The sequence below is a fragment of the Oreochromis niloticus genome, linkage group LG1, assembly GCF_001858045.2.
Source record: "Oreochromis niloticus isolate F11D_XX linkage group LG1, O_niloticus_UMD_NMBU, whole genome shotgun sequence".
Taxonomy (NCBI): domain Eukaryota; kingdom Metazoa; phylum Chordata; class Actinopteri; order Cichliformes; family Cichlidae; genus Oreochromis; species Oreochromis niloticus.
Genome location: NC_031965.2, coordinates 19,621,100 through 19,646,152, shown reverse-complemented (window position 1 = coordinate 19,646,152; position 25,053 = coordinate 19,621,100). Strand labels below are relative to the sequence as shown.

General features: G+C 41.2%; 1 protein-coding gene across 12 annotated transcripts in view; it reads right to left on the bottom strand.

Moving 5' to 3' along the window:
• sox6 (SRY-box transcription factor 6) overlaps positions 1-25,053 on the bottom strand; it is a 129,107-nt gene that overhangs the window by 53,128 nt on the left and 50,926 nt on the right. For all 12 annotated transcript variants that reach the window (XR_002061999.2, XM_019358282.2, XM_025906124.1 and 9 more), the window contains 2 exons: positions 10,894-10,983; positions 228-400 (listed from right to left, as the gene is read on the bottom strand). Coding sequence is in view for 11 of the 12 variants with exons in the window: in XM_019358282.2 (XP_019213827.1) it covers positions 228-400; positions 10,894-10,983 (263 nt within the window). In the remaining variant the exon portion in view is untranslated. The remainder of the gene's footprint in view (positions 1-227; positions 401-10,893; positions 10,984-25,053) is intronic.

Sequence of the window (25,053 nt, the reverse complement as noted above, 5' to 3'; positions counted from 1 at the left end):
ATATGAAATAGAGAGCTAAGCACAAAGACTTGTGTTTAAAGAGGTTTATTATTAGGTGAAAGAGGAAATTAAATAAAAAAAAAGGTAAAAGGAGGGAGGGGAATGTTCTGTGTGCTTCAAATAGTAAGAAAAGAGCCTAGTTTAGGAAAAGGTAAAATAAATAAATAGCGTGGGCTATTAGCTAGGTGTTTTGGTGCATGTGAGAAAAGAAAACAGCGAGCGGTTACCTGCTCCTGCTGCTGACGAGCTAACTCCATTTGCTGCCTCTGTTTCTCCATCTGTGAGGCAGCCAGCTTCTTCTGTTCATCGTGAGCAGCCAGGAGCTGCTCTCGCAAGCTGATCAGCTGAGTGATCATCGTGGAGAGCTGGTGTTCCTTTTCGGCCAGGCTCTCAGGAGTACCTATTGAGAAGAAGGAGAGTGAGAAAGAGTGCGCAATGTCTGTGAGTAGGAAAGGATAAATGCAAGGTGGGGAAAAAAAACAAAAACATGACCACAAGTATGTGTTGGTGCATACCTGGAAAAAGAAGTACTCAAAAGTTTTTATTGTGGCCATGACTAAATAACCAGGGTGTAGGCTTTTGGAGGAATCACAGCAGAAGCCATCGGTCATTATATAATGCTAAATATAGAACAGTGACCGATCATCACATTGTGCTATTGTGCTGTACACAATATTTAGCACAAAGAAAACCACACAGGCAGCAACCAACTGCAGTGAATTCACTAGAAAGTGTTAAGGTCACACACAGCCTGGAGTTGTCTGTTTTTCTGTAGCTGGTGTTCACGGCTTTCACAGCAAGAAAGTGAAGGAATTGTTCCGAGCACACAGACAAAGAGCTGCAGGGAGCTGTCAAACTGAAGTCGCAGCTTATTTCAGACGTCCATGGGTGATTATAAAGAAAGTGTTAAGAGTCACTCTTTGCACTGGCCTCTAAACAGAACTTTTATACACACCAAATATTAGAGGAGGAAATGCCTGCAGATTTCGGCTGAATTTAATGTGGAAACCTGCTGAAAAAAAGACTCAAAGCGGTACGTACACAAACAAAATGCATGCTCAAAATACACTATAACCACACGCACTTTGTATCATCATCACATTCCCTCTCTTTAATGCATATTTGAAAAACCAAAGCAACGACAGAGCAGCGGGCTTGCATTTCTCTCTCTGCAGTTACATGTCTGCACTGTGTGTGATAGAGAGAGGGGCTCCGCTGCACTGCTCTCTCTCCGCCTAATCAATGCTAAGTGATCCTACCATTGACTTACACAGCCAACATAATTGCCAGTGAGAGGCTAGACAGTAACTCACTCTCCTCCCACTGCACTCCTGTGTGACAGCTGGTATGGTGCTACGCACAAAAAACTGACAGGAAAACTGACAGAAAGAGAAAGAGACAGTTAGAGGGAGAAAGAGAGAGAAAGGGGGGAAAAAAGCACAAGAGGTCCAGATAACAGTGCGGTGAAGTCTGGCCTGAAGCCAGCAGGAGCTGAATTCTTTCCTGGGTGTCTTCCTCTCGTCTCTGACCACATCTGTCTTGAGTTTCTCCCGAGAGCTCCCAGGGGCCCTCTCCACTCAAACTATTTTAATTTGACTAAACACCTGATTTATTTTATCTCTCCGATGAGGAAAGCTGTTTGTCTTAATAGGGCCTGTCAACCTCCAGAACCCATTCAGGGCAATTTACTGGCAGGCTTGTCTGAACCTCAGTTCGCCTCGCTCTGCCTCTGCTGCCTGCTGCAATGGAAGAGAGCTGCAATTCTCCATTTATCCTCCTAACGAAAAAAAAAGCACCTAAAAGCAGCTATTCATTGGGCCTGTGTGCAGTTTCCAAGGCCTCAATTGACTTCTTATTCACCCAACTACACTTGTTGTGAATGGCTTATCTATAAAATTGATACAATCAGCACCAATTTTATTAACCTTTGGCTGTCTCCATGAAGGAGCTGCTCAGGAGCAAAATACATCGGTCATTGTCACAATAAATCACTATCAATACTGTCGCGGGAAGGAGGGAGAGCCGTAAAGAAAGAGAGACGGGGGTAACAAGACAGAAAAGAAGAACAGGAAAATCATCATCTAGATGATAATTTTGATTTGGGGCCATCGGGTCATAGATGAGTGTCAGCTGGAAAAACAAAACAAAACATCTGGACTCAATGACGCCCTCACAGCCTGCCTAAGTACACATGTCGCGCTAGTTTAGGAGTTTAAAAATTGTGAAAATTACAAAGATTCTGCAGAATGTTTATGTTTTGTCTTGTGAGCGTGAATATGCAGCAGAACTTGTGCTAAGTGTCCAATGAAGGACCTGATGGGCCAGTCTGACTGTGGGGTGTTCACTCCTGCCCAGACACCACAAGAATACTAACAGAGGGCTCATTGTTTTGATGTTGAGCTCAACTGTGGGAAGCCCAGACCTTCCCTTGCACCACGATTTAGGCCATCTCTCTCTTCTGATTTCAGTCATAATTATCGATCTCAGTGCTAAAATTCTACAGCAGCTGAAGACATTTTCAGATTAGCTGTCAGTGCTGCAGACAAACACAGCTTTGGCGCTTAAATATCTACTAAAGATGAGCGCAGTGGAAGAAAGCCAAACATAAAATGAGACACATGTGTTTTTTGTTGGCTGGTTAGTGTTAAAATCCCTTTCTTCCTGCTTTGAATTATGGATCAGCTTTAAAATGCAGATAAAACTTTTATTGGATGGTACAGAAGAGGAGAGTCGTGGTCTGTGTCTGACCAGGCTGCTGACAAAAGAGGCCGTTTCCTGCATATTGCATGGCTTTTAACAGCGGTAGGACTGGGGTCTGCCTGTTAACATGTCTCCTCACATTGCGCTTCCGATGGCAGACAGACAGCCCAGAGATGCCTTGGCGCTACATAAACCCCAGCAGTCGGTCTGGACCTAACGTGTTGTGACATCCTCCTGGTGAACAAGTGAGCCTCAGTAGGACAATACCAGTCCAAAGGAGGAAGAGGATCCCAGGAGTAAGCGGTCAAGCTGTGCTGGCACTTTTCTTGTTTTTTTGTTTTTTTTAGGACACTTCGGCCAAGTTCAGAATTTTTAGATTGACACATAGAAGGAGGGGACGGTAAGGCTGCGTCGTCCAGTTTCAGCCCATTCACATGCACCTTTTGAGATTCTTGCCTTCTTTAAACGTCACAAAGTAGGGCAGAAAACATCAACGGGTGACTAAATAAATCATAAGAGAAAAACAAGCAGAGCCATGGTTGCTTGGGGAAGGACGGGGGTATTTGAGCCTTGGGGTCTTTGGATAAAAGGCACTTTGTAGGGGTGTGATTTGTTTTGTCCAATACCCACATCTCTCTCTCTCTCACTTTCTCTCTTGGCTCCCTCCTCTCTGCTCTAATCAAGCAGTCTCTAATTTGGGTTCCAAGTCCAGTACCGGGGAAAAAGAAGGAGGCTTGTTACTTTGAAGAGTCCCGAGTGAATAACACAGATAAAAGATTCAGGCACAAAAAAAAGAAAGAAGAAAACGAGGAGGGTGAGGGTAAAAAGGGGGAAAATCACAAGGCACCCTATTCTCTTCTCTTCCTTTGGTTAAGACAGCTGAGCCATTATGACCAGATCTGAATTGAGTTTTTTAGCACCAGAAGACTGGAATTTCTTTGTCTCTCTATCAGTCAGCTATTGTGGATGCTTCCATATGCTGCAAGCCCATCCTAAGTAAATTGGGCCTTGTCTAAATGGTACGATTGTACCAAGCTGTATCCGCACACAGACCGCACATAGCTTGAATGCCTTGCATGCTGAGACGCTCTCTCACTCTGCGCTCTCGTAAAGTGTGTGAATGTAGACGCGAGCGTGCACAGATGTGTGTTGCACGTGCCTCCAATCAATAAAAGGTACATGTCTCTGAGTAAATGCACGTGTGTGACCTCTGTGGTCATCCGACCCTTTGTCCATTCTTTCTGCGGAAAACAGAAAGAGCTAACTCAGTAGCAGCAGACGACATCTATTGGTGCGTGCTTTAGTATTTTTAAGATAGAAAAAAGCCGACGTCCACAGCCCTTTTACCAATACCTAACAATGTTTTTTTCCAATCAAATTTTCTTTTGTGTTATTTAATACAACAGAAACATTTTATCCTTTGTATAAAAAAAAATGTGTTAGGCTGAAAACTGGCAAAAAAGCCAGAGTAACGGGAACTAGTTTTATAGTATCCCTTTGCTTTTAAATAGTATGTGCACTTGTTCAGCAGTGCTACAAGGCTGTATGTGTTTCCAGTAATATGGTGTTAATGTGTCTCCATGTCCTACAACCAAGACAATATGAGCAACAGCTGTTTTACCTGGCTTGCTGCCTCCGCTATGATATAAAAGCCGTTAATCTTGCCAATAAAACCCCATTAACAAGCATAAGCAATGACTCACAAGCACGTCATCCACTGGCAACAAATGCCCCTCAGCCCCTAAGCTTACCTATATGATAAGGGTGAACATATAGGCTTCTTTACAATGAAAAACTCAAATGTTCTCTAAAACTTGCAGTAGTCTGGATATAATAAGTGTATTATAGTATCTTGCACGTGCCACCTATGTTTTTGCATATAGGATATTTCAATGTTGATGCGACTGCATCAGAATTTAAGTGTCTCAGCACCATCTTTTAAACATAAATATTCTGATTGGCATATGGAGAGGTTATTAATAAAAGTACTCTTCATCTACTGAGGTTCTGCTGTTCATGGTGAACAGTGATCGAGGCTAACATTTTGATGATAGAGGAAGCTTCACTCTTCAGTATAATTATGCTAATGTAAAAGCTCCAGCACTTAACTGTCTATCCATGACACTGGACAAGGTACTTCATCAAAGCCAAGATAGAGGCTCGACCTGAGCATATTAATCCGCGGGAAATGCCGGTGACCCTTAAATTCTCCCTGGAAAAAAAAATTTCAACACAGCAACTTTATTTGTGTTCTTTGAGTAACTGAATGCATCGTTCTTTGAATCTATAAGACTGTGCAGCAAACACAGATCCTGGCACCAAGATGTTGTATAAGGCAGCATGTAGCAAAGATCATTACGTAAAAACAAAGATTGTCTCCGAGCCTTCATTTCATCTCTTATGGCCTTTATAATGATAAGTCTGACCCCCGTGACCTTAAAATATAAAAAGAATGCACAATTTTCAAGGTCTTTCTAATACATAACACTTAAAGCATATGAAACAGTGATCAAGGCAATGACTTACTGTCAGCAAATCCTTGGAAGGGAATTAGGAGTTAGATGTTATCTCATTCTTTTCACAGAGCGTTTATTCATCCGTCTTACCTATACAACTGATAATTAAAGCAGAATCTACTTGTTTCCTTGAACTGCGCAAAATGAGATCTTTCGAAAGACTTTCAGTCTGCTGTCTTTGATGGATAAGTGTATCAACAATACCTGTGTTTTGTCTGGGTTTTATCAGATCACAAGTGATAGACTGAAACAGCAGGGATAACAGGAAGCAAAGACAGATGAGCCCAGAACACATATTCACAAAGTCTATAACAGGTCAGAGCACCTGCTTCGTTCTTAGGCTTTTAATACGAATCTAGTCGGCAGATCTAACCAGGGATCATAAATGTTTATTTTAGAATTTACCAATGCCATTGCACTGCCATGCTATTCGTGCCATTGCAGCATGGGCGAGCCAACAGTTCTGAACTACACATCTATTTAGAATGCATAAATGATATTGATATATATAGACAATTGATGCCTTCAGAGAGCATGGAAAGTGGATTTTTTAAATATATTTTATGAAAGTGAAAATGTCAAACTGGAAATGGAAGTTTTATTGCACATGTATAACCATTACTGCCATTAAACACTGTTCACATTGCTAAAGCTTTAAACAAAATCCCCATAACTACAATTTATAATCAATAATCCAATGTATAATTAGTATAATTAATTCAGCATTCATTAACACTTAAATACTGCTTATTGGAACTTAGCATATGCATTTAAAACAGAGGTAGAAAGCCCTGTGTGTTGGGGGTGGGGGGGTTGCACATTTCACTGAAATGGCAGCTCAAGAGCCTTTTTAATCAATCCATCTGTTGATTTCTGTCTTTCTCAGTTAGTTTAGAACACATGCGTTCCATTTCATTTATTTTGAGATTATTTTGTTACCTTGCAGGCGCAGCAGTGTGTGCACCTCTGTGTAAAAAAAAACACCCTCTGACTTTTGTGTGCGCTCTGTTCCTTATGTGCACCACATACGATCACTCCTGTGCCATTTTACTTTTTCACTGTTTCAGTCAAATTTGATCCAGAACAGCCCCAGTGTGCACAAATTTGTAGCACCTGTACAACAGTACAGCAATTTAAAACGTTTAAAGTTTTCATCAAAAGTCATCACATTTCAAGCTAGAATGACATTTTAGTGTTTTACTGCTACTTTTACACATTTGTTACATTACATTTTCAAAAACAGAACAGTGTACTGGTGATGGACTAGATCAAAATGGATAAAATAGGATATAAATGGCCATAGTGCTTGCTTGGTGCACATGCAAAGAAGGATAAAAGGAAGATTTGAGATAGTCCCCAACTCCAGCCTGATTTTATACTTAAATGTCAAATCACAAGTACAAAATAACACCTGTGCAATTACCGATGTTCTTTTCATAAAAATAAAAAAAAATTGAATCAAAAATAATCCTGGAAAGTGACTTGATACACTGGATAGCATTACCTATAAATGCAATTAAGCTAAAAATAACGCTTTCTTATGGAGACTTTTTTTTACTTTGAACACAATTTCAAAAACCTGTCTTGGCCATTTTTATGCCTTCCTTAAATTTGGTTGTTATACGCATCTTTTAAAATCTGAAGGGTATATTCGCATTCTCTTACATCCTCATATAACTTAGCCGTTCGGCTTTACATGCTTGTGAAAATCCAATTTGCTTTGCCCAGGGAAAACTAATGAATATTTTAGGGGAGGCTCCTTTAAAAATGACATAGATATGTTTTTGTCAGCTCTCTCAATGGTTTACATTCTCTCCGTCTGAAAGGAAGATTAATAAAACGATATACTGTTAAATGACTCAACTTGAACAAACCACTGGAAAATATGTAATTGAAAACACAGAGATTTTTGTACCTGTATATACAAACATACACTACACACATGAGCACAGCGCTTCCTTTTTTACCTTCCACTGCCACAAGCTAAATTCCTCAATTCATTAGAGGAGAAAAACACACAGTCCAACACTCACATGCATTCATCTGGCAAATGTGGCCTCAGGAATAATGATTTACTGTGGCTCATATTTCACCTGAGTGCACAGGGCAAACAGTTGACTGAAGTGTTGTGGAGAAAATGCTAACTGAGGCATTTTTGACTGGAGCAACTGGACAGATAACGTTTTGTGCTATTTGTGTGAATGGTTTGTATGTTGGGTGTAATAGACATATTATATAAAATACACAAACCTTTTGAAATCCCCTCAAAATTAATGTCTTCCTTCTCCTTTCTAACGCTACATAAGCTCACTTTTGATGGAGAATGTTGCACAAATATGCAGTTGTGTCCAGTAGCATCAAAACCGCACTTTATAGAGGTCATTAAGAATTTTTTTTTTTTAAGTGCATAAACATGTTTTGCAACAAACCCACAGTACTAAACAATCTGGGCTCTGTGCTCTCACTGTGGACCCCTTTCTGCTTGTGCAGGAGTATAGCCAGCACAGGTAGGGCCAGCATCAAATCAGTCTCAGCTGCCTCCTGCCCTGCCCTCTGTTCTCCTCCTAAAGAGCTTCCACTTATCTGCCTGCCACAGGACTGTATGTTTGCACCCGACCACTGTCATGTAGACACCATTCTCAAATTGATTGTGACAGTGCAAGAGCCCTGATTTTTCTGCTTCAGAATTCGAGCTGCCATTTCAACGCTAGTGTACAGCGTTAAGCTTTTTTCTTTCTTTCTTTTTTAGCAGATTCCAGGAGAATGAATACAGCTTGTGTTCCAATTTAGTAACTACATATTTTCCTCCAGTTTGAGTAAATGCTTGAGCAGTTTGTGTGTGTGCTTCTTCTTCTTCTTTTTTCTCTTCTTTTCTTTTTTTTTTTTCATGCCCCCAACGGGGGGCCGGTAAACTACCACTCAGCAGGGAAACTTAAACAGCTCTGAGTATGAAGCTCAAAGACCCTGCACAGAGAAAGCCAAAAGACATATAAGCATATATGTGTATGTATATATGTGCATAATGAATGGTTATTATCAGTCACTTGTGATCATATAACAGATCTCTCTGAGATATATAATTATAAATGTCAACTGTCCAAGTTTCCTCAGCTGAAATCTTTTTATCTGTGTACTTCTTTCTTGTGCACTCTTTCCACCTTGCCTCTTATTATCTGTTACTTTGTGTGGTTTGGAGCCTTTCCAGCTAGCCTCCCTTTCTTGCTCTGTGGTTTTGTTCAGGAGATTTCATCGTTCCTGCAGATTGACAGCTAAGCTCAGGTATGAAAACAAACAGTTAGCCCTGGAATTGACTAGTGAAAAGAAATCCGCCACTAATGCTCCTTCACAAGCTCTCCTTTTCGCCTCCCCGTGCTGATGCTAAGCCCTGACGGCGTACAAGAAAAGCCAGATGGAGATTTGAAATCATTAACCCTTAATAACACCCCTCTGTATGTCTGGGTTAAGCACATTGCCTCCACTGGATTACGGCACTTTCGACTTACACTAAAACAGGAGAAAAAATGCCTTTACCTCAAAACAGCACAATATGTAGACAAACACTCGCATTACAATAGGCTGTAATTATACATCTGTCATCTGTAAGGGGAAAATGGTTGGTTGGGTTTGCAGACCTTGAAAAGAAAAATCTCTGATGTTGTTGATGCAGTTGTTTTGTTTGTTGACTGTACATGCGTGTTCGGCTCAAAAGGATAAAGTATTCGGGGCATGTTTGAACACAACTGCTGCAAAAGAATGTCTTTATTTTCATGGGCAAAGCCTCAGGTCAAATTCTCTCACACCTATTGTTTTTTTTTATCTCTTTCCTAAGAACAAGACAAAATCATTTCCTCACCAGTCAGATTCCACCACTTGCCTCTGCAATAACAATTGCTTCTCTTTCAAGGCTCCAATGGAACAATGTCAAACGAGAGCCTACAAGGCGCTTGGTATAATTTGCGGAGGAATAAGTAAGCGATCAGCACAGAATATGCAAGGCCACTCTGCTACTAGGTACTGTAGGCTTTATCTGCATGCAAAGCGTTTTTCTCGACAACCTTTCATTCATTTATAACCTACAGATATGTTTGCCTTTTGTACTGATTTTAACCTAACAATTAATGGGACCTCTGATTCATCATAACACTTTAGATCTTAATCATAAGGTGTTTTCTGCTTGGTACCTTTGTTTGTGTTTTAATTAGGTGGACCTTGTGCATCTCCAACCCTGGGCCTCTTTTTAATTGCCCGTATTTACATCAGGCAGACATCAAACGCAGAGAGAGAGACATTTGTAAGGGTGAGCACAAAGCAGCCCTTTGAAATGTCTACAGTCATATGAAATGGCATGCTAATTAAAAATCTAAGGCTGCCTCTGTGATAGGAGAAGCATTTATATTTGTAACTGTGGTGTAAAGACTGTCTCCATAACTCATCAACAGACAGAGGCCATAATGTTTATTATCAGGCTCCCTACCTGTTTACAGACCACCAAGTAACCTTCCTTTTCCCATTCATCAAACAGAAAAAATGCCCTGCCTGTAATTTAACAGACCAGCTTTCAAAAGGCTAAATCATTTTAAACATTTTATCCCATGCACTTTGATCTCCACTGACACACAGTGTACTAGGACAGGTACAATGAACCGAGTTTAGCAAGCAACGATTTATCCATCACTTCATTAAGGTTATTGCTAATGAATACACTTATTAGAACATTCATCTGCTTTTTTTAACCTTTCCGTGCAGGTGGAGAAATTTAAATTAATCGCTAAAGTTGAACACTTCTGATATTTCCCATTTATATTTTATGAGAAGAAACAATTAAGCAAATTATCAATATAACCTGTACCTAAGTAAACTACGGCCCCCTTGTTTGTGAATTGTTTCCATGAAATGTTAATTAAAATGTTGAAGTGCACTGATATAATATTATCTAAATGGTTTCCAAGAAATTAAAGCAAGCCGCTAGAAGTTCTTAGTTGAAGGGATTTACTGGGAGTCACTGGCAGCCTAGTGTCAGCAGCCAGCTGGTATTGTGCTTCCCTGTGCTGTATAAACACAGCAGCTCGCTGTAACAGTCAGTGCTAAGGACTGAGCAGCTGCCCTGCCCATCCTCAGCCCACCTTCACTCTGTCATAAACAGAGATTTTGGGGGAGTGCTGAGTTGCTCTTTGCTGTTGTGCTCTCGATAGGCTGCACGGGGCGTTCACTGTCAGCGTCAAGGCATTCCACTCAAACGCAAGCTCACCGAGGAGACGACTCTGCGCGTCTCCGCACCCTCTCCTCTCCAAGCCGCTTCTCCCCTTTCAGCTCAGCCGTGGTCTGTTTACATCAAGCACACTTTGGGTTCAACAATTACCAGAGCAGCATGAACGCACCGCATGTGCCAGAGCAGAGCAGCGAGGCTCAGGGCCGTCTGAAGGGACAACAACAATAAACTGCTGACAAGCAAAGAGAGCCTTCGACTGAGGCTAAATGGGCTGGAATTTTGAAGAAAAGCACTTTGGACAGAGTTGGGCATTCCAACAAAAGATAAGGGAGGAGAGAAATGAATGAGGAGGGCAGCCAAAGGCCTTTGTTTCATTTCAAAGTACAAGGCTTTTTCTGATATTAAACAGCACATATATTATGTAAGTCTGATAGGAATGAGGAACTCACAGGGTACTTCGATTCATACCTTTTACTTCTGCCAGCAGTTCACTTGTGTTGAGCCTCTCCATCTTCTCTTTCCAGTCTTTAGAAAGAAGTTTCTCCATGCACGACGATTCTAAAAAAAGAAAAATGAGAAGGGAAATTTAAAGCCATTTGTAATATTTGACGTTTTTATGTATGTAATATTGTGCAAAGTATATAGTTTCACTTTTAATAATTTTGTAGATGTCATAAATCCATATACTTAAATGAAAAGATAATGAATCAGATGAAAGAGAGGTGTTTTATTTGATGGCATTGCGCGGGAAACATTAAAAAGAGACTCCGTCTGACAGTTGAGAGATGAGCTAGGGGTGGAGTGAGGAGGGAAGCAGGCATTGTGGGACTACCATAAGGGCAGAGACACACATTAAGCGGGAGGCAAAGAGTTAGACTGGGTACGTCCAAACGTTCTCATAGCTGCCAATGATGAAAACAATTAACATTTGTCCAGCAGACAATGAATCAGAGAAGGAATGGCTGCAATCTGCCATGCTGTCGCTGGTGTAGCTGATAAAGAACATACTGGGCTGGCTGACCTAGGCCTCCACCATCTCTGCGGTGCTTCGGGTTCAGCCTGTTCCCATCAAACACCAGTAGAGCAACCCTCCACTCTGAGCCACTGCCTCTAATCTGAACCAGAGCAACAGTCCTACTGAATTATGCTTTTTAAAGCCGCAGCCTAGTTCAGTGCAATTATTTGAGTATTTTGAGTGCAATATAAAAATAAATTTTACTTACTTACAATTACATTTTTTTTTATAGAGATTGCATTTATAAATAGATTTTTACAAATTGTATAATTAATATGGAGCAACATTTAAAGTTGCAAAGCTGTGGAGCTCCATAATGAATAGTCTTACAAGCATATAGCAGTGGATCATTCACAAACTTCTGGCAACACAAAGGCAGAATTTATGGTGTTTTGTTTTACATAATGCAACGGAGGAGGAGTGAGGACTGAGGAAGCCCTGTCACGTGAAACATCTGGATTCTTCCAGTTTTACCACTATCATCCTTGGGATCAGAGGAGATTTATACAGTTGAGGATGTATACAAATGTTGCTTCCTTTTATCCTTCTGTATCATCTCTCGCCCGCTTCCACAAACCAAACACTGTTGCTCCTTCTGACAAACACACTGAGTTCAGAGGATCTGGGAGTAACAGGGGGTCAGTAGTTGTTGTGGCCTTGTTTAAGGATGGCTTTCAGCGAGATCAAGCAGAGTCACCGTTTTGTTTGATTGTCCACTTCCTCCAATGTGATGGGGGTCGACAGGACATCTTCAGCTCGGGGTCATTATAACATTACTTCTGCTTTATTGACTTTCCAATTCCCAACTCACAGTTTGTGCCCTTGACCCGAAGAGAGGGAGTCAGAAAAGCCTATGTGTTTTGTGTGTGTTTGTGTGTGTTAACTCCCTGCGTGGCACAAAGATCACAGATCTTAAAACAGGGGGTTAAGGGCAGGGGGAGTAGCGGAGCTCAGATTTTCTTCCCTGCTTCTCACCCCTGGGTGAGAGGGCTTCCTCTCCCAGAACAACAAACTCCCTTCAAATCATAATCTCCTGACAGACACAGCAACACCAGCGCTTGACATTTTCCCCCTGAAGCACAGACATGTTTCAAAAAATGGTAAAAAGGGGAATTAAACAAACACATCGAACATATGCTAATAAGCAAACATATGCTCTCTCGCTCGCTCTCTTTCTCTCTCTCACACACACAAACACACTCACTTTCATCACAGATGCTTCTCCAGCACTTGATCATTAAGGAATGCACCAACAGTTGGAGATAATGTGGTGCCAGCTTCCATTCTACTCCAGTCCTCCCCCTCCCTTCCACCTCCCTCCCAGGAGAGCTGCCGCTCCCTTACTTCTCTATCCCCTCTGCCGGGCCAGACACGACCTGCCAAGTCCTCCAACAGGAGAAACTACAGCTGGAATGCACTGCTGTCCTCCCTACCTTCCACCTGGGAAAGGTGAATAATGACCTGGATTAGTCCATAAAATAACTCTCAAACACCTTTCAGTGTTCAAAGTGTGAACAAAACAGGCAACCAAAAATGGATTTGGTAAAAGAAGAGAAACTTTTGCGCAGGCGTGCTCGAGGAAAGCAGTAAATGAGTCAGATGTCTGGCTTTTTTCAAAGCACCAGTCCACGGCCTATTTTCCTGAAGAATTTAGATTAATCCGAGGAATGCTACTTCAGTTTCTAAAATGTCTTTCTGTTTTCCCAGGAGAAATTATAGATGCCAATGAAAACACTGGTTACCATCAACATACTAATTACTGTCAGCTTATGACAGGGTGTCAAAATTGATACACAGTGTATTCACCATAAAATAACAGATTATTTGTAATACAAGATTCACGCTTAACTCCTGATTGCTTTTTTTAAATACATACTCAGATGTTCTGAAAGGAAAAGTGGTAAACTTGTGAAGTTTTCAGTGTTTGGAAGACTTTGCTGCTCTTGTCCTTTCAAAGTAGGACATGACATACTAGGGAATTAGCTTAAACAAGAGAAGAGTCCAGCGAGTTTATTTTTATTTTCCTATGGGGGCTCTTAAATCTCTCACTCACCCTCCACCCCCACCCCATCCATTTTTTCTCTCCCCCTCTTGAGATAAAATGCTCTGTGGCTGGGGAGCAGGCCATTCAGCTGGGATGAGAATGGAATGAAAACAATAGCCCTTATCAGGCTCTTATTTACATTTTCCCAGCGTCCCTGCAGTAGACAGCTTGGCTTGTCACCAAGCCCAGATCGCCCCACTGGACCCAGACCAACTTCCTCCAGCCCCAGCGATTCCAGTGGTCCCTATGGACCCTTGGCACAGGCCCCCACCGCTCTGCAGCTAGCACAGATAGCAACATACAAGACAAAACTACTGGAGTGTGTGTGTGTCCAAGATGTGTTCCCATTGAGAGGGGAATGGTTTCTTGACTACTAAGCCTGTCTGGGTCTCATTGTCTGGAGCTGGTGCTATATAGCTGGAAAAATGCCCTGAACTCTTTCCCGATTTTATTTTGCCAAAATGGCATGCAGAAGAAAGCGAATAGTCATTAACACTGCCAAATTCAATATGTTTAGCTCCTATCAGGGCTGTCATCTCTACTATACAGCTCTTCTATGCAGGTATTGTGTGATCTTATTGATGTGGCTGAACAGGCCCAGGGATTGAGACACATAGAGCTGCGATGATTGGGATAGATTAGGCTACATTTTTTTAAACTGTATTAAAAACAAACCTTAATGATCCTCATAAATCTTAACAGAAGAATGTTTCTAGGATGATATGTGACATAAACAAAGCTTTCAGCACCTGGCAGTCAGTGGTGCCAGAATATCATGTTCAGTATAAACCACAGAAGCTAAAAGGCAGGTTACTACTATCTGTCCTGACACCGACTGACTCCCTGACAGTCTTGAAGAAAAATACTGATATTCCTGCTATTTGTCTGTCTTTCCCTGACGTATCTCCCCCTCTCTTTCAGCACTTTCTCCACTCTTTTAAGGAAAAAGAGACCAATCCCAAATTTGTTTTGTTTTTTCTCAGATTTGGAAAAAGAGAAGGCAGAAGAACATTTTTGCTAATTAATCTTTTTATTGCTGCTGTAGACAGAAAAAGTCAAATTACCAAGTGGTACATCAAACCGACTAAAAAATGCAGTCACAAACACATCAGATCCCGTCACACTGGAATTAGATTGGACAGCAATAAACTAGATCTTAAAAATTAATGATATGGAGCTATGGAGTACACTGTGTATATTAAAGTGAGTACTCCACCACAGCTCGGGTAATCTCATTTTTGTTGTTTTGTTTTTTTAAAAATATTATCCTTTACAATCTCTAAAAAGTTGAATATAACAAAGTTTCAGATGCAAGAAAACATGTCGTCATGTTTCAAAAGACCATGGATATCGCAAAGCACAAGAATGGTTTGTTACAACATGCAGCGATGGGTGTTTTATTACTCTGTGTTGTCAGCAATGAAAAGGTTTCAACTGCCTGCCACCACATTTTGAGCTGCTCTGTGAGCTCCATTCTCCTGGGAGAAAGATGATACTTGTGTTTGAGTGTTTGTTGTGTTGAAAAGCTGTTGGCAGAGTAGAGAGGGCTATCTAGGAGGGTCAAATTAGCTATAAGTCATGGATAAGAAACTAGGAGGACCTCCCCTTTAGCATTGGCCTTGTATATCAGTTTTCTCAGCCTCGAGGGGAAACGTGTAATTACCAAATCAATGATCAGCTGACACTGACCGTATAAATAATTTCCTCCCCACAATGGAGAGGATGAGACAGTGAGGCAAATAGGCAAACAATTTAGCATTTGCAGTGAGGGGTGGAGGGACAGAGGAAAACGAGTATGTTTTATACAATTTGGTTTAATCCAATTATAGTCAAATTCCACCTATCCATCCATCCATCCATCCATCCATCCATCCATCCACTTTCACTTAAACAAAACTGACAAGTTTAAAAAAGAGTGACTCAAAAGTAAATTTCACATAAAACTATAGAATAATTGTAGCCTAGTGATGATTGGTGCTGTCTAGGCATCCCATAAAGTTCAAAGGTCCAATAAAGCAGTGGGGTGAGGAATATCCACTAATGTTTTGATTGTAAAATAACAGTGATTTGTGTAATTTTCAGAGGATTATAGAGCCATAAATTATCCATAAATGATTATGATGATATTAGCACATTTGATTTACTTCATTGTGTCGACTTTATCGTATGATTGCACATGCAAAAAATATCTGGGCAAATTCTTAAAAAAGGAAGAAAAAAAAAAACTGGAAGCATTTAAACAGCTTAAAAAGGCTGTCACATTTATTACATTCCTACTTTTAGTGTTAGATACAGTATAATCCTTTGATTCAGGCATAAATTCTGTCTCAGAAATAAAGCTGGCAGAATCTCAGTCAGACAATGATAAGCTAACGTCTAATTTCCCATCCACTCCGCACTGCACGGGAAACAAATCAAAAGTCGAGATTGATAAAAATGAAAATGACTGTGACACACTCCAAGGAATCCTTTGAATATCTTAATCACAGACACACTAAAAACAAGACCCCATCATCAAACCAAATAAAACATAATAATTACAAGAGGCAGCCAGGGAAGTGAAATGCAGAGAGAAAACATGTTTTTGTCATTCAGCCGGTAGTCCCTGAGACAACAGCTGTTGGATGCTGCAAATACTCCTGAAGTCTCCATAATCATGCCGTTATTGAAGTGAGGACAAAAAGGGCACTAATTGCAAGGGAGCAATCGGAACGCAATAGGTTACACACCCGGGTGATGCTGCACAATGCAAACGCTAAAGAGGGAGCTGGGGTGGGTGGTGGTGAGTGGCTGGGGAGGGGGGATCGGGAGGAGGAGGGGGGTGCATTCTGAGCACAACACTGCGTTGTCGCTCATTTTCAGGCAATTACCTTTCCTCGTTGTCAACAGTTGTAATAACCTCTACCATTTCCAGAATACTCGTTGGTTCTGTTGAATAATTCTGTCTTTTTATATGTAATTACGAGTGCCGGCATGTGTAAATAAAAAGGTCCGGCTCCTTGAGACATGTCGCTGTATTGTGGAGCACCTGCACCTCGTGGTGGGCTTTCTTTAACTGACACCTAATCATTATTCCACTTGGTGAACATTTCTGTTAGTCACTATTACACTATCCTATTTGGTCATGTAAATAGTTGCTATAAATATAACATAGGGTAACTGAGACGAGGTCGGGAAAGAAAACATATGTCCTGTGTTTTATGTCCTTTTTCTTTTCCATCGTGTTTTCCCTACTTCTTAGCTGTAACAGTGCAAAAGTCAGTTTTTAGTCTCTCGCTCTGTCTTTTCTTTCCTTTTTATTTAATAACTTTAAGGTCTTTCAATAATTTGGCATTTTAGGCTTTGCAGATGCTGAGTTCAGGGAATGGATTAGCAGTGTTAGTATACAGTAGTTGCCACAGAATGCACTTCAGTCATAGTCATCCTGTTATCGAGTGAATGATTCAAAATTAAATGTGGGCTGAAATACTTTGACAACCACAGACCAAAGCTGTTACCACCTTGCAGTTTTGGACACTAACTCGCCCCTTTCCCCTGTTTTTTTATCGCCACTGACCAGCGTGTTAATCCCACACAGTTGACCTGCCTATTCTGAGAAACAGTACACACACACCCAGCACAATGACCTCTCTAAATAGGACACGTGTCTATCAAGCATATATGAATTAACCATCCCCAAGAGGCTTCACCTCCTGAGCTGAGCAGCATGTGACCTCTCCCAATCCATTTTACTGCGGCACTCTGTGGCAATCAGGCTTGAATTATTAAAGTGAGCAGTGAGCAATGATCAATTCATTGCGGCCCTTGCTCGCAGACTGCCCGGCCGTACTTCAGCAGAAATGACATTGAGAACACTTGAGTATGCTTCCAGACAATGCACATAAATGTGAAATATGCCAGACCCAATATGTCAATAATCATAACTGTACAGGCTGAGGCCATGTCCGGGTTAATCCTACGGAAATGATGTTGGGTGACTGTGGGGTGAGCAGGTTTCACAAATGCGTGGGCTTTCTTGACCGAAAGAGGGGAGACGTTGCGGGTACACACGGAGAAGAGCTGTGCAGAAGGCCGGTGGCATTGCTGTTTCTGAATAATCTTACATACAGTATCCTGAACAAACACTACCAAAAGAACTGGAGGACTTAAACAGGGTAGGGGCCAGAAAATTCAGTTAATTGTAGTCTTACCTCCTTCTTTTTACACAAATTAGAGAGGAGAAAAATAAAAGCAAAGAAGTTAAAAAAGAGAGGAAGATTGCAGGCAAGTATGCAACTCAAGGAACCTGGAAGTAGGAGGAGGGCGAGGAAAAAAAATAATCAAAACTTCGTGAGGAGGAGATGAGGAGCCAAGATAAACCAGTACTCAGAGCCCCCAAAACTGCAATCTCCCCTTAAGCCGGAGAGTGGCAGCTGGCAGAACAGCTGGTGAATAGGATTAATGTCAGAAGAATGAAATAAAACTCAACATATGTCCGAGCCTGAGGTGTTGGGACTGTGCGTGATTGTGCCCCCGATGGATGCCATGTGTGCAGCTGGAAGGAGCTGCTGTGCTGCTCTGCTTTCTACCCCACAAGGTCACTTTTAAGAACTAGGACCATTAAATGCTTGAATAGCAAAATGAACTTTTCATTTCCTCTCCTCTCTGCTCCTTTGCTTTAAAGTCTCTATTCAGGCAGCAGAGGGATTCTATTGAGCACCGCTATCAATACAATGCACTCTAAAATTCGTCAGAGAAAGAAACAATTGCTGCTTTGATTGAATTAAGAGAGACCAAATAGGGCACGGTAAAAGAATCAGACAAGGTTAAAGTGAAATGGAGGTTTTATTAAGATGGAACAAAATAAAACACAATTTATTCATCCAGTGTCCTTCTTTACACAATTTCTGACTTGAGGAATAAAAAACTTTTATTAAGTAAGATGCCTTAAAATTTCTTTGCTGCAAAAGTAGCTCATTTATTTGTTAGCTGGATAACAATAGTGCAGAAAGGCACAAAAGCGAGGAAGTACAGTAGGAAAATGGAAAAAAGTAAATCAGTTGTGATAGAGTGTGAGTGTGTTTGGTTTACTAGAAAGAAAAAGTGGACTTTACTTTTGGAGTCGAAGACGAGGCTGATTAAGGGATCAGCGCTTGGGAACATGAACATTACAAGAAGAAATATGTAGACTAAATTTCAAATTATAATTTCCATTTGATGTTGGTAATCATTACGGTCCACACACTGTAATAAATTATAATAATTTCATACAAAAATCAAATTACTGGGTACCTTGCATTGGAGAGATTTTTTGGGGGGGTACCATGCAATTTAACTGTCAGATATAAACTTGCCTGCTAATCAATGCCCGAAAACATTCACATTTATTCATCTATGTTAAATTAATAGATGTGTGAAGACAACGTGTAGTACTGTGATCATGGCGGTTCAGTGTTGATTTTGTAAATTAATGGGTGTCTGAATATACAAGGACAAAAAGAGACTAATGGGATTCACATGAATGCGTTACAGTTTGCAGGGAAGCCAAGTGTCTGCCACTGTACAGACAGTGGACGACAACCACGGTACTCTTCAAACACTTCAAAGATATTCAAAAAGAAGCAACCTCTATATAAGTGTCCTGGGTAATATACTGCCTTATATATAATGCAACATAGTGTAAATGTGTTATTGTGTGTGTCTTGCTCATTTTATTTTAAGCAAACAATGTGTTTGGGGGGGGTGGGTGGCTGCAGCGGGTGGTGGATATGGTTGTTGGAGGCGATCTGAACTCACAGTGAGGGAATTATTAATTTCCACTTCTCAGTTCAGGTTTTTTAGACCCAAATAGCAATTAAAGTTGTTTATTTAATCACATAACCAACTTTGTTTACCAAGACGCCAGAGTTCAAGATGTACAGATACAGCTTACTGGACTGTAAGACCAAAGGTCACTATTTTTAGATTATGTTTTAAGCTCTCTGAGAAAAAAAGAGATGCCTGCACCCCACAAAAATCTCCTTTTTTTCCTTTAAAAAAAGTCTGAAGTTCTAGGTCTTTTTAAAAATTAGATCAACGTAACTGATGAACAATTAAAATACACTAAAAAAATGTACAGTCAAACCGCCAGTTGAAGAAATCATGAAGTTACCATAGCGCTTCTAAAGGTTAAGTATTTCAGCTCCTAGAAAGTCTCCATTCATTTCCCCTCGGTACATTGAGCTAAGTGTCTTAATGTGCACCAACAAAAGAAGTAATATGTATCTTTTCCCTTTTATTAATATGGGGTATGGAGCCATACGGACTACAACCTGCTGGCAAAGTACTTTTAAAAAGCGATGACATTAGTCAGCTGACTGTGCATCAACACCCTTTGCAATGCAATAAAAAACAATTTCCGTTCATTTGTTCTGACATGTTCGTTACATCTCCCTGTGCGTGTAATATTATTGAACAAGGAGAAAGAAAACAGCATTGTGTGGGAGGAAAAGATTGTTTCATCACTGCTGATTAAATAATCTCTTTGTTCAGTACGCAGCACGTCAAAGTTTGATCTAATAAATTCACATTTGCTTTTTTCCTGGGAGAAAACAATGCAAATATGTTAATAGGTTACAAATACACTAGTTGTCATGTTTGGTCGTGTCAAGGCGGATCTCTTAGCTGGATGGCTGACGTATTTCTGACTTACAGAACAAGTCTGAAATGTGCTCTGAAATCATTAGCAGGCAACAGAGGCCGTCTGTGCCCGGGGTGTAAGTTACACTCACACTATTTTGATCCTCGGTCAGATGACACCGATTCTTTGTCAAGTTATGTGTGGAGAATGCTTGGGAGCTGAATACCATAGCTAGGACAGCGATACTTAGCTGGCACACAGTTTTCCCAGTGTAACCCAATTGCAGACGCACGCAAATGTGCACACACATGCACACACTGCAAGGTACACATGCCCTCACTCTGCCCCACATCCCACTGAGGAATAGCCCCTGTCCTTTCCATTTCTGATTGCCGCAGCCCATCCTCCTCCAGTTTGCCACATATATGACCCTTATCATGTTCCTTTTCCTGCAAAACTGGCCTTTATCTCCCACTTGTGTGCTTTATGATCCTGGGACAAATTTAGCACCTTTAATCACTCCTGCCCTCTTACGTATCAGCATCTCTGCTTCATTACAAAAACACTTGCGTCGCATAAAACATTCAGGCCATCACAAACTACAGCTGATTTTATCACCAGGTCACTCATACACAGCACACTTAGAAATCTAACAAGAAGCGTTTGTTCAAATTCTTCCAGACCTTTACCGCAAAAGCTGTGATGTCACTGATTGCATTTCTAGACTGTTTGTTAGAAATGCAATTGACGAGGCATACCTACAACCAGCGTGTGGGTGTATGAGCATATAAGGACAAGCAAGCCTCTGTGCAACCCTGGCTGCGATTTGTCTCTCAGAGACACCCGTTTCCTCCTATCAAGGGGTTCCTGTGCAGCCAGTAAGCCAGGATCACAATGGGTGTTTTGTGCTGCATGGGTGCAGGGGGACATGCTCAACAGCTGAAACCCGGGAAGATGGCCCCTGGAATGCTTCACAGCAGTTGCTACTGTTGACTAATCGGAATATGAGAACTGGGGAAGGTGATCTTGAATGCAAAGAATGGCACATTGAAGAAGCAGCTGCTTGTTTTGTCATCTGAATGACCAAGACAGCAGAAAGGGTTCCCGTCTTAAAAGGGGCAACAAAATCTATATCTTAGCTTGTGTAAAGTGAAACCTGCACAGGCCTCCGTTGCCCTATGGGGACATGCCTGTGTTATGTGAAGGCTCTGTTTTGGAACAGATAGTAAATACATAATTCAGGAGTGGACCAGGCTCTCTGAGCTGCCTATTCCCATCATGAAGCCACTCCATTTAGCAGTGGGCTCTGATCTCAACCTGGCAGAGGAGCAACTTTGTCACTGGAGGGTAAAAAAGGATTGAAGACAAAATTTACAGAAGGAGGAGGGAATGAGGTGCTCTGGACAGATAGGGGTGACAGAAAGGGAAAAAACACTGAAAAAAGACAGAGTGGAGGAATAAAATGGGGGGTTGGGGGGATGGGATGGGAGGAAATACAGAAACCAGAGAAGAAGGAAGAAGATGGCAAAGTAAGAATAGGGAGGAGTGAAGGGCAGGGTATCCCTTTTTTGTGAAAGTTCACATGTCAGGCTGGCAGTCTGCCCGCGGCATACAGCCGAAAAATCTATTTAACGTCTGCTTCACGGGGTGACAAGAGGGTTGATTGGCAGAGAGCAGAGAGCCACTTTTGATCATGTGTCCTAACAAGCGATTCCAGCTCATGTCTCCTCAGCCTGAACAGAGCTACATTACCTATTCAAACAAAAGTGACAGACCAGAGCACTGCTCCGCTGAGCTGGTGCACCACACCACAGGCCAACAGAGAGCAGACACACACACTTTCACACACACACGCACATATATACAGGAAGACCTCCCCCTGACATACAGTACTGTATGTAAGCATACACACAACTATCCAGTAATGACCCTTTGATCAAATAGACAACTTAAAAGAATCTGTTAAACTATTTTAACAACAGTGAAAAAAAAAAACTTTGAAGGAGGTGGAAATAAGGCATACAGCGGAGATGCAGATTCTTGGCTAATCGTTACTTAACCTGTGTATGCTAACGCCAGGAGGGTCCCGGCTTTACATTGTCCAGCTGATGCTGCAGCGATAGGCAGCGTTGAGCTATGTGTGAAGAATGCCTCAAAATCTGCAACCAAGGCAACTGGGTTTCCAGCCCTCATTGCATATGCATAGAGTCAGAGGCTCATGCTCAGATCATTATAACAAAGATTCCTATTAATTAGGTGGGATAAAGCAGAACCAGATGACATGGCAGCTGGGATGAGGCGAGAGGGGAGAAGGGCGGGAACTAAAAGAGGAGGGGAGAAAGTGCAGCAGTCTGTTTTTTGGGGGGGAGGTGTATTTTTGCCGGTATAACGTATATTACAGGTTATAGATATACAGGAAAGAAGGAAAACCTTTAAAAATTCTTTTAATGCTGCATTTAAAGAAAATAGGAATCGAAAAATGAGTCTGTTAATGCTGTCAAGCATCTGCAGCCAATTGCCGTTGAGTCTCCATGTAGAGTCAGAAGAGGTTGTGACACTGACAGGGGAAAGTGTTACAACAGAGTCAAGAGTTCATCAGTGCTAATCAGACCACAGGCTTAGAGCTGATCCTATTCTCTTCCAAAGCTTTCACCCATCCCTGAATCTCATTACACGCCGCGTTGTAATAGAGGATAATGACCTGGGGCTACTCACACAATGCTGATCGCTCCCCCCACACTCAACCTACTGCACAGTCATTATACAGTGATAATACACAATCTCGCCAGGGGGATTACACTTACAAATAGAGAAGAGGTGATAAAGGCAGAAGGTGAGGAAGACACGTCTATGTAGTGGCACTGAGCCACACACCGTTTGCACATATGACCAAACACAATCCTTCCAGCGGCACACCCCACTGTGCTGCTCTATGTCACCGGCAAAGGTTCGGTAGGGGGAACTCTTTTCTTAGTAGAAGGATATTTAATTCCTTTCACCTCAGGATAAAAAGCAGTTGCAGTTTGGCTGGTGGTACGGCTTCCCTTTGCTGAACTAATTAGCCATGACTTTGTCAAAGGACTCCAGGTGTTGGCTGTTCTGCTAGTGCACCTAGTGTATCCACTCTTACTGTTCTTAAAAGGCTGCAGTCTCAGAATATCTGTCCATCTCTGTGTCTTGACACTTGTGTTATTGTTATGTTTTAGATAAAAGCTGCAGATTACATGTGAAACTATCCACTATCAAATATTCTCAGGTCACCCCTTTTTCCCAGTACGGTTTACTGAATAGAATTCTAAGAACCGAGCCGAGCGTATTGTGATGCTGAACACTATGGCTTTTGTAGTCAGCAATGGTAAAAACAGAGTAAGGCTCAAAGGTTGGTTTTTTTTTTAGATAGGCGTTTTTACTGAAGTTTTAAAAATAAAATATATAGAATATTGATTTTTTTCAGCTCTTTATGCCCTTCATTTAAAAAAAATAAAAAAAACAATATTTCTTAACTGCCCTAATACATGGAAATAAGCTGCTTGTGTTTTAATATTAGTCTTGGATGGACTGGCAAGGTTTCAACAAGTAGATAGTGAGCCTGGAAAATCCCTAAAAGGTAAAACGGGATGCTGAAACCCAATTACCCGTCCTTGTCTTGGGGACGATCATAAAGACTGTACACACAAGAGTTTCTGTGTTGACTTGCGCAGTATTGATTCATACTTTAGTGCATTATATAAAACTGCTCTAATTGCATGTGAATCAAATCAAGGTCACCTTGGGTTTTTATAATCAAGGCTATTTTTCTTTTTACCCTAATACTTTATACTGACATTTTTAACTCTTGACAAGTGCTGTCTGGAGACTTATCCATAAATAATGCATTTACAATACCTAGTAAATAAACATGGGGCACAATCGTTAGCCCTGCTGGCAACTGGGCCTGATAGAGCTTTTACAGCAAAGGTGACTATTCAGCTAAATGCAGTGCTCGCTGCTGGGAGGACATTTTCATTCATTAGCACAGTCACAAGCACTTAAAGCACTTTAAGGACCAGAAATGGAGAGTAAAGGTGGACGGATAGAGAGGGTGAAAGGGTACAAATATACAGAGTTGAAGGGATGAAGGAATAATAGCTAATACTGAGAGGTGGCTCTTTTTTTATTTGTATGTTTGAAAACAAAGAACTAATTTTCATGAATAGAGTGGATGAAGTCAAAAAATTACCATCTGTTATTTTAGGGACTGTCTGTATACCTTCATTTCTACCCCAATAATTCATGTACTGTATTTTTAGGTTTTGTTAAGGCTTTGAGAAAGCTGCCGCTAACAGCCAACTGTCATTTGTGGTTCTTGCAGTACAGAAAAAATACCTTTTAAAAACCCAATAGCCAGGAAACCAGAAAAAGCTATTGAAGACTGTCAACAATAAATGGCAAAGAAGCTTTTCAGAGCAAAGTTTTAGACAAATTTAGGTTTTATTTTCCATCTATGAACAATTTAGTGTGAGAAGTGTATCGCAGATCATTTGCTGTCCCACTACAATTGATGTTACTGCAGTTATCTTCAGTCCATCAAGACAATGAGCCATCTTGACTAGACAAGGAAGGCCAGAGAAGAATGGTACCAGATGGTGAGGAGTCTCTGAGGACCTCAGTGACCCCGGCCAGGCAGACATCAAAGCAGCAGAATTAGACACAACAGTTGTCATGTGTAGATAAGCTACATATTTAGCTCATCTGTTGCTTGTGGTATATTAGTAACATCATTAAGACAACAAATGGCATTCTTGCATGTTCTCTACTACATTAATCCTGCCCTTTTCATTTCCAACTGTGTCCCTGACCAGAAACAAAGACATAAGATTAAGATTTCTCAAAGGTTTCTCTGAGATTTTCCTTGGGCAGTTTCTCAGAGTCCCTCTCGCCCATTTTACAGTAATCACATATCATCACCACTGAGGTTTCCTCAAGTGCTCT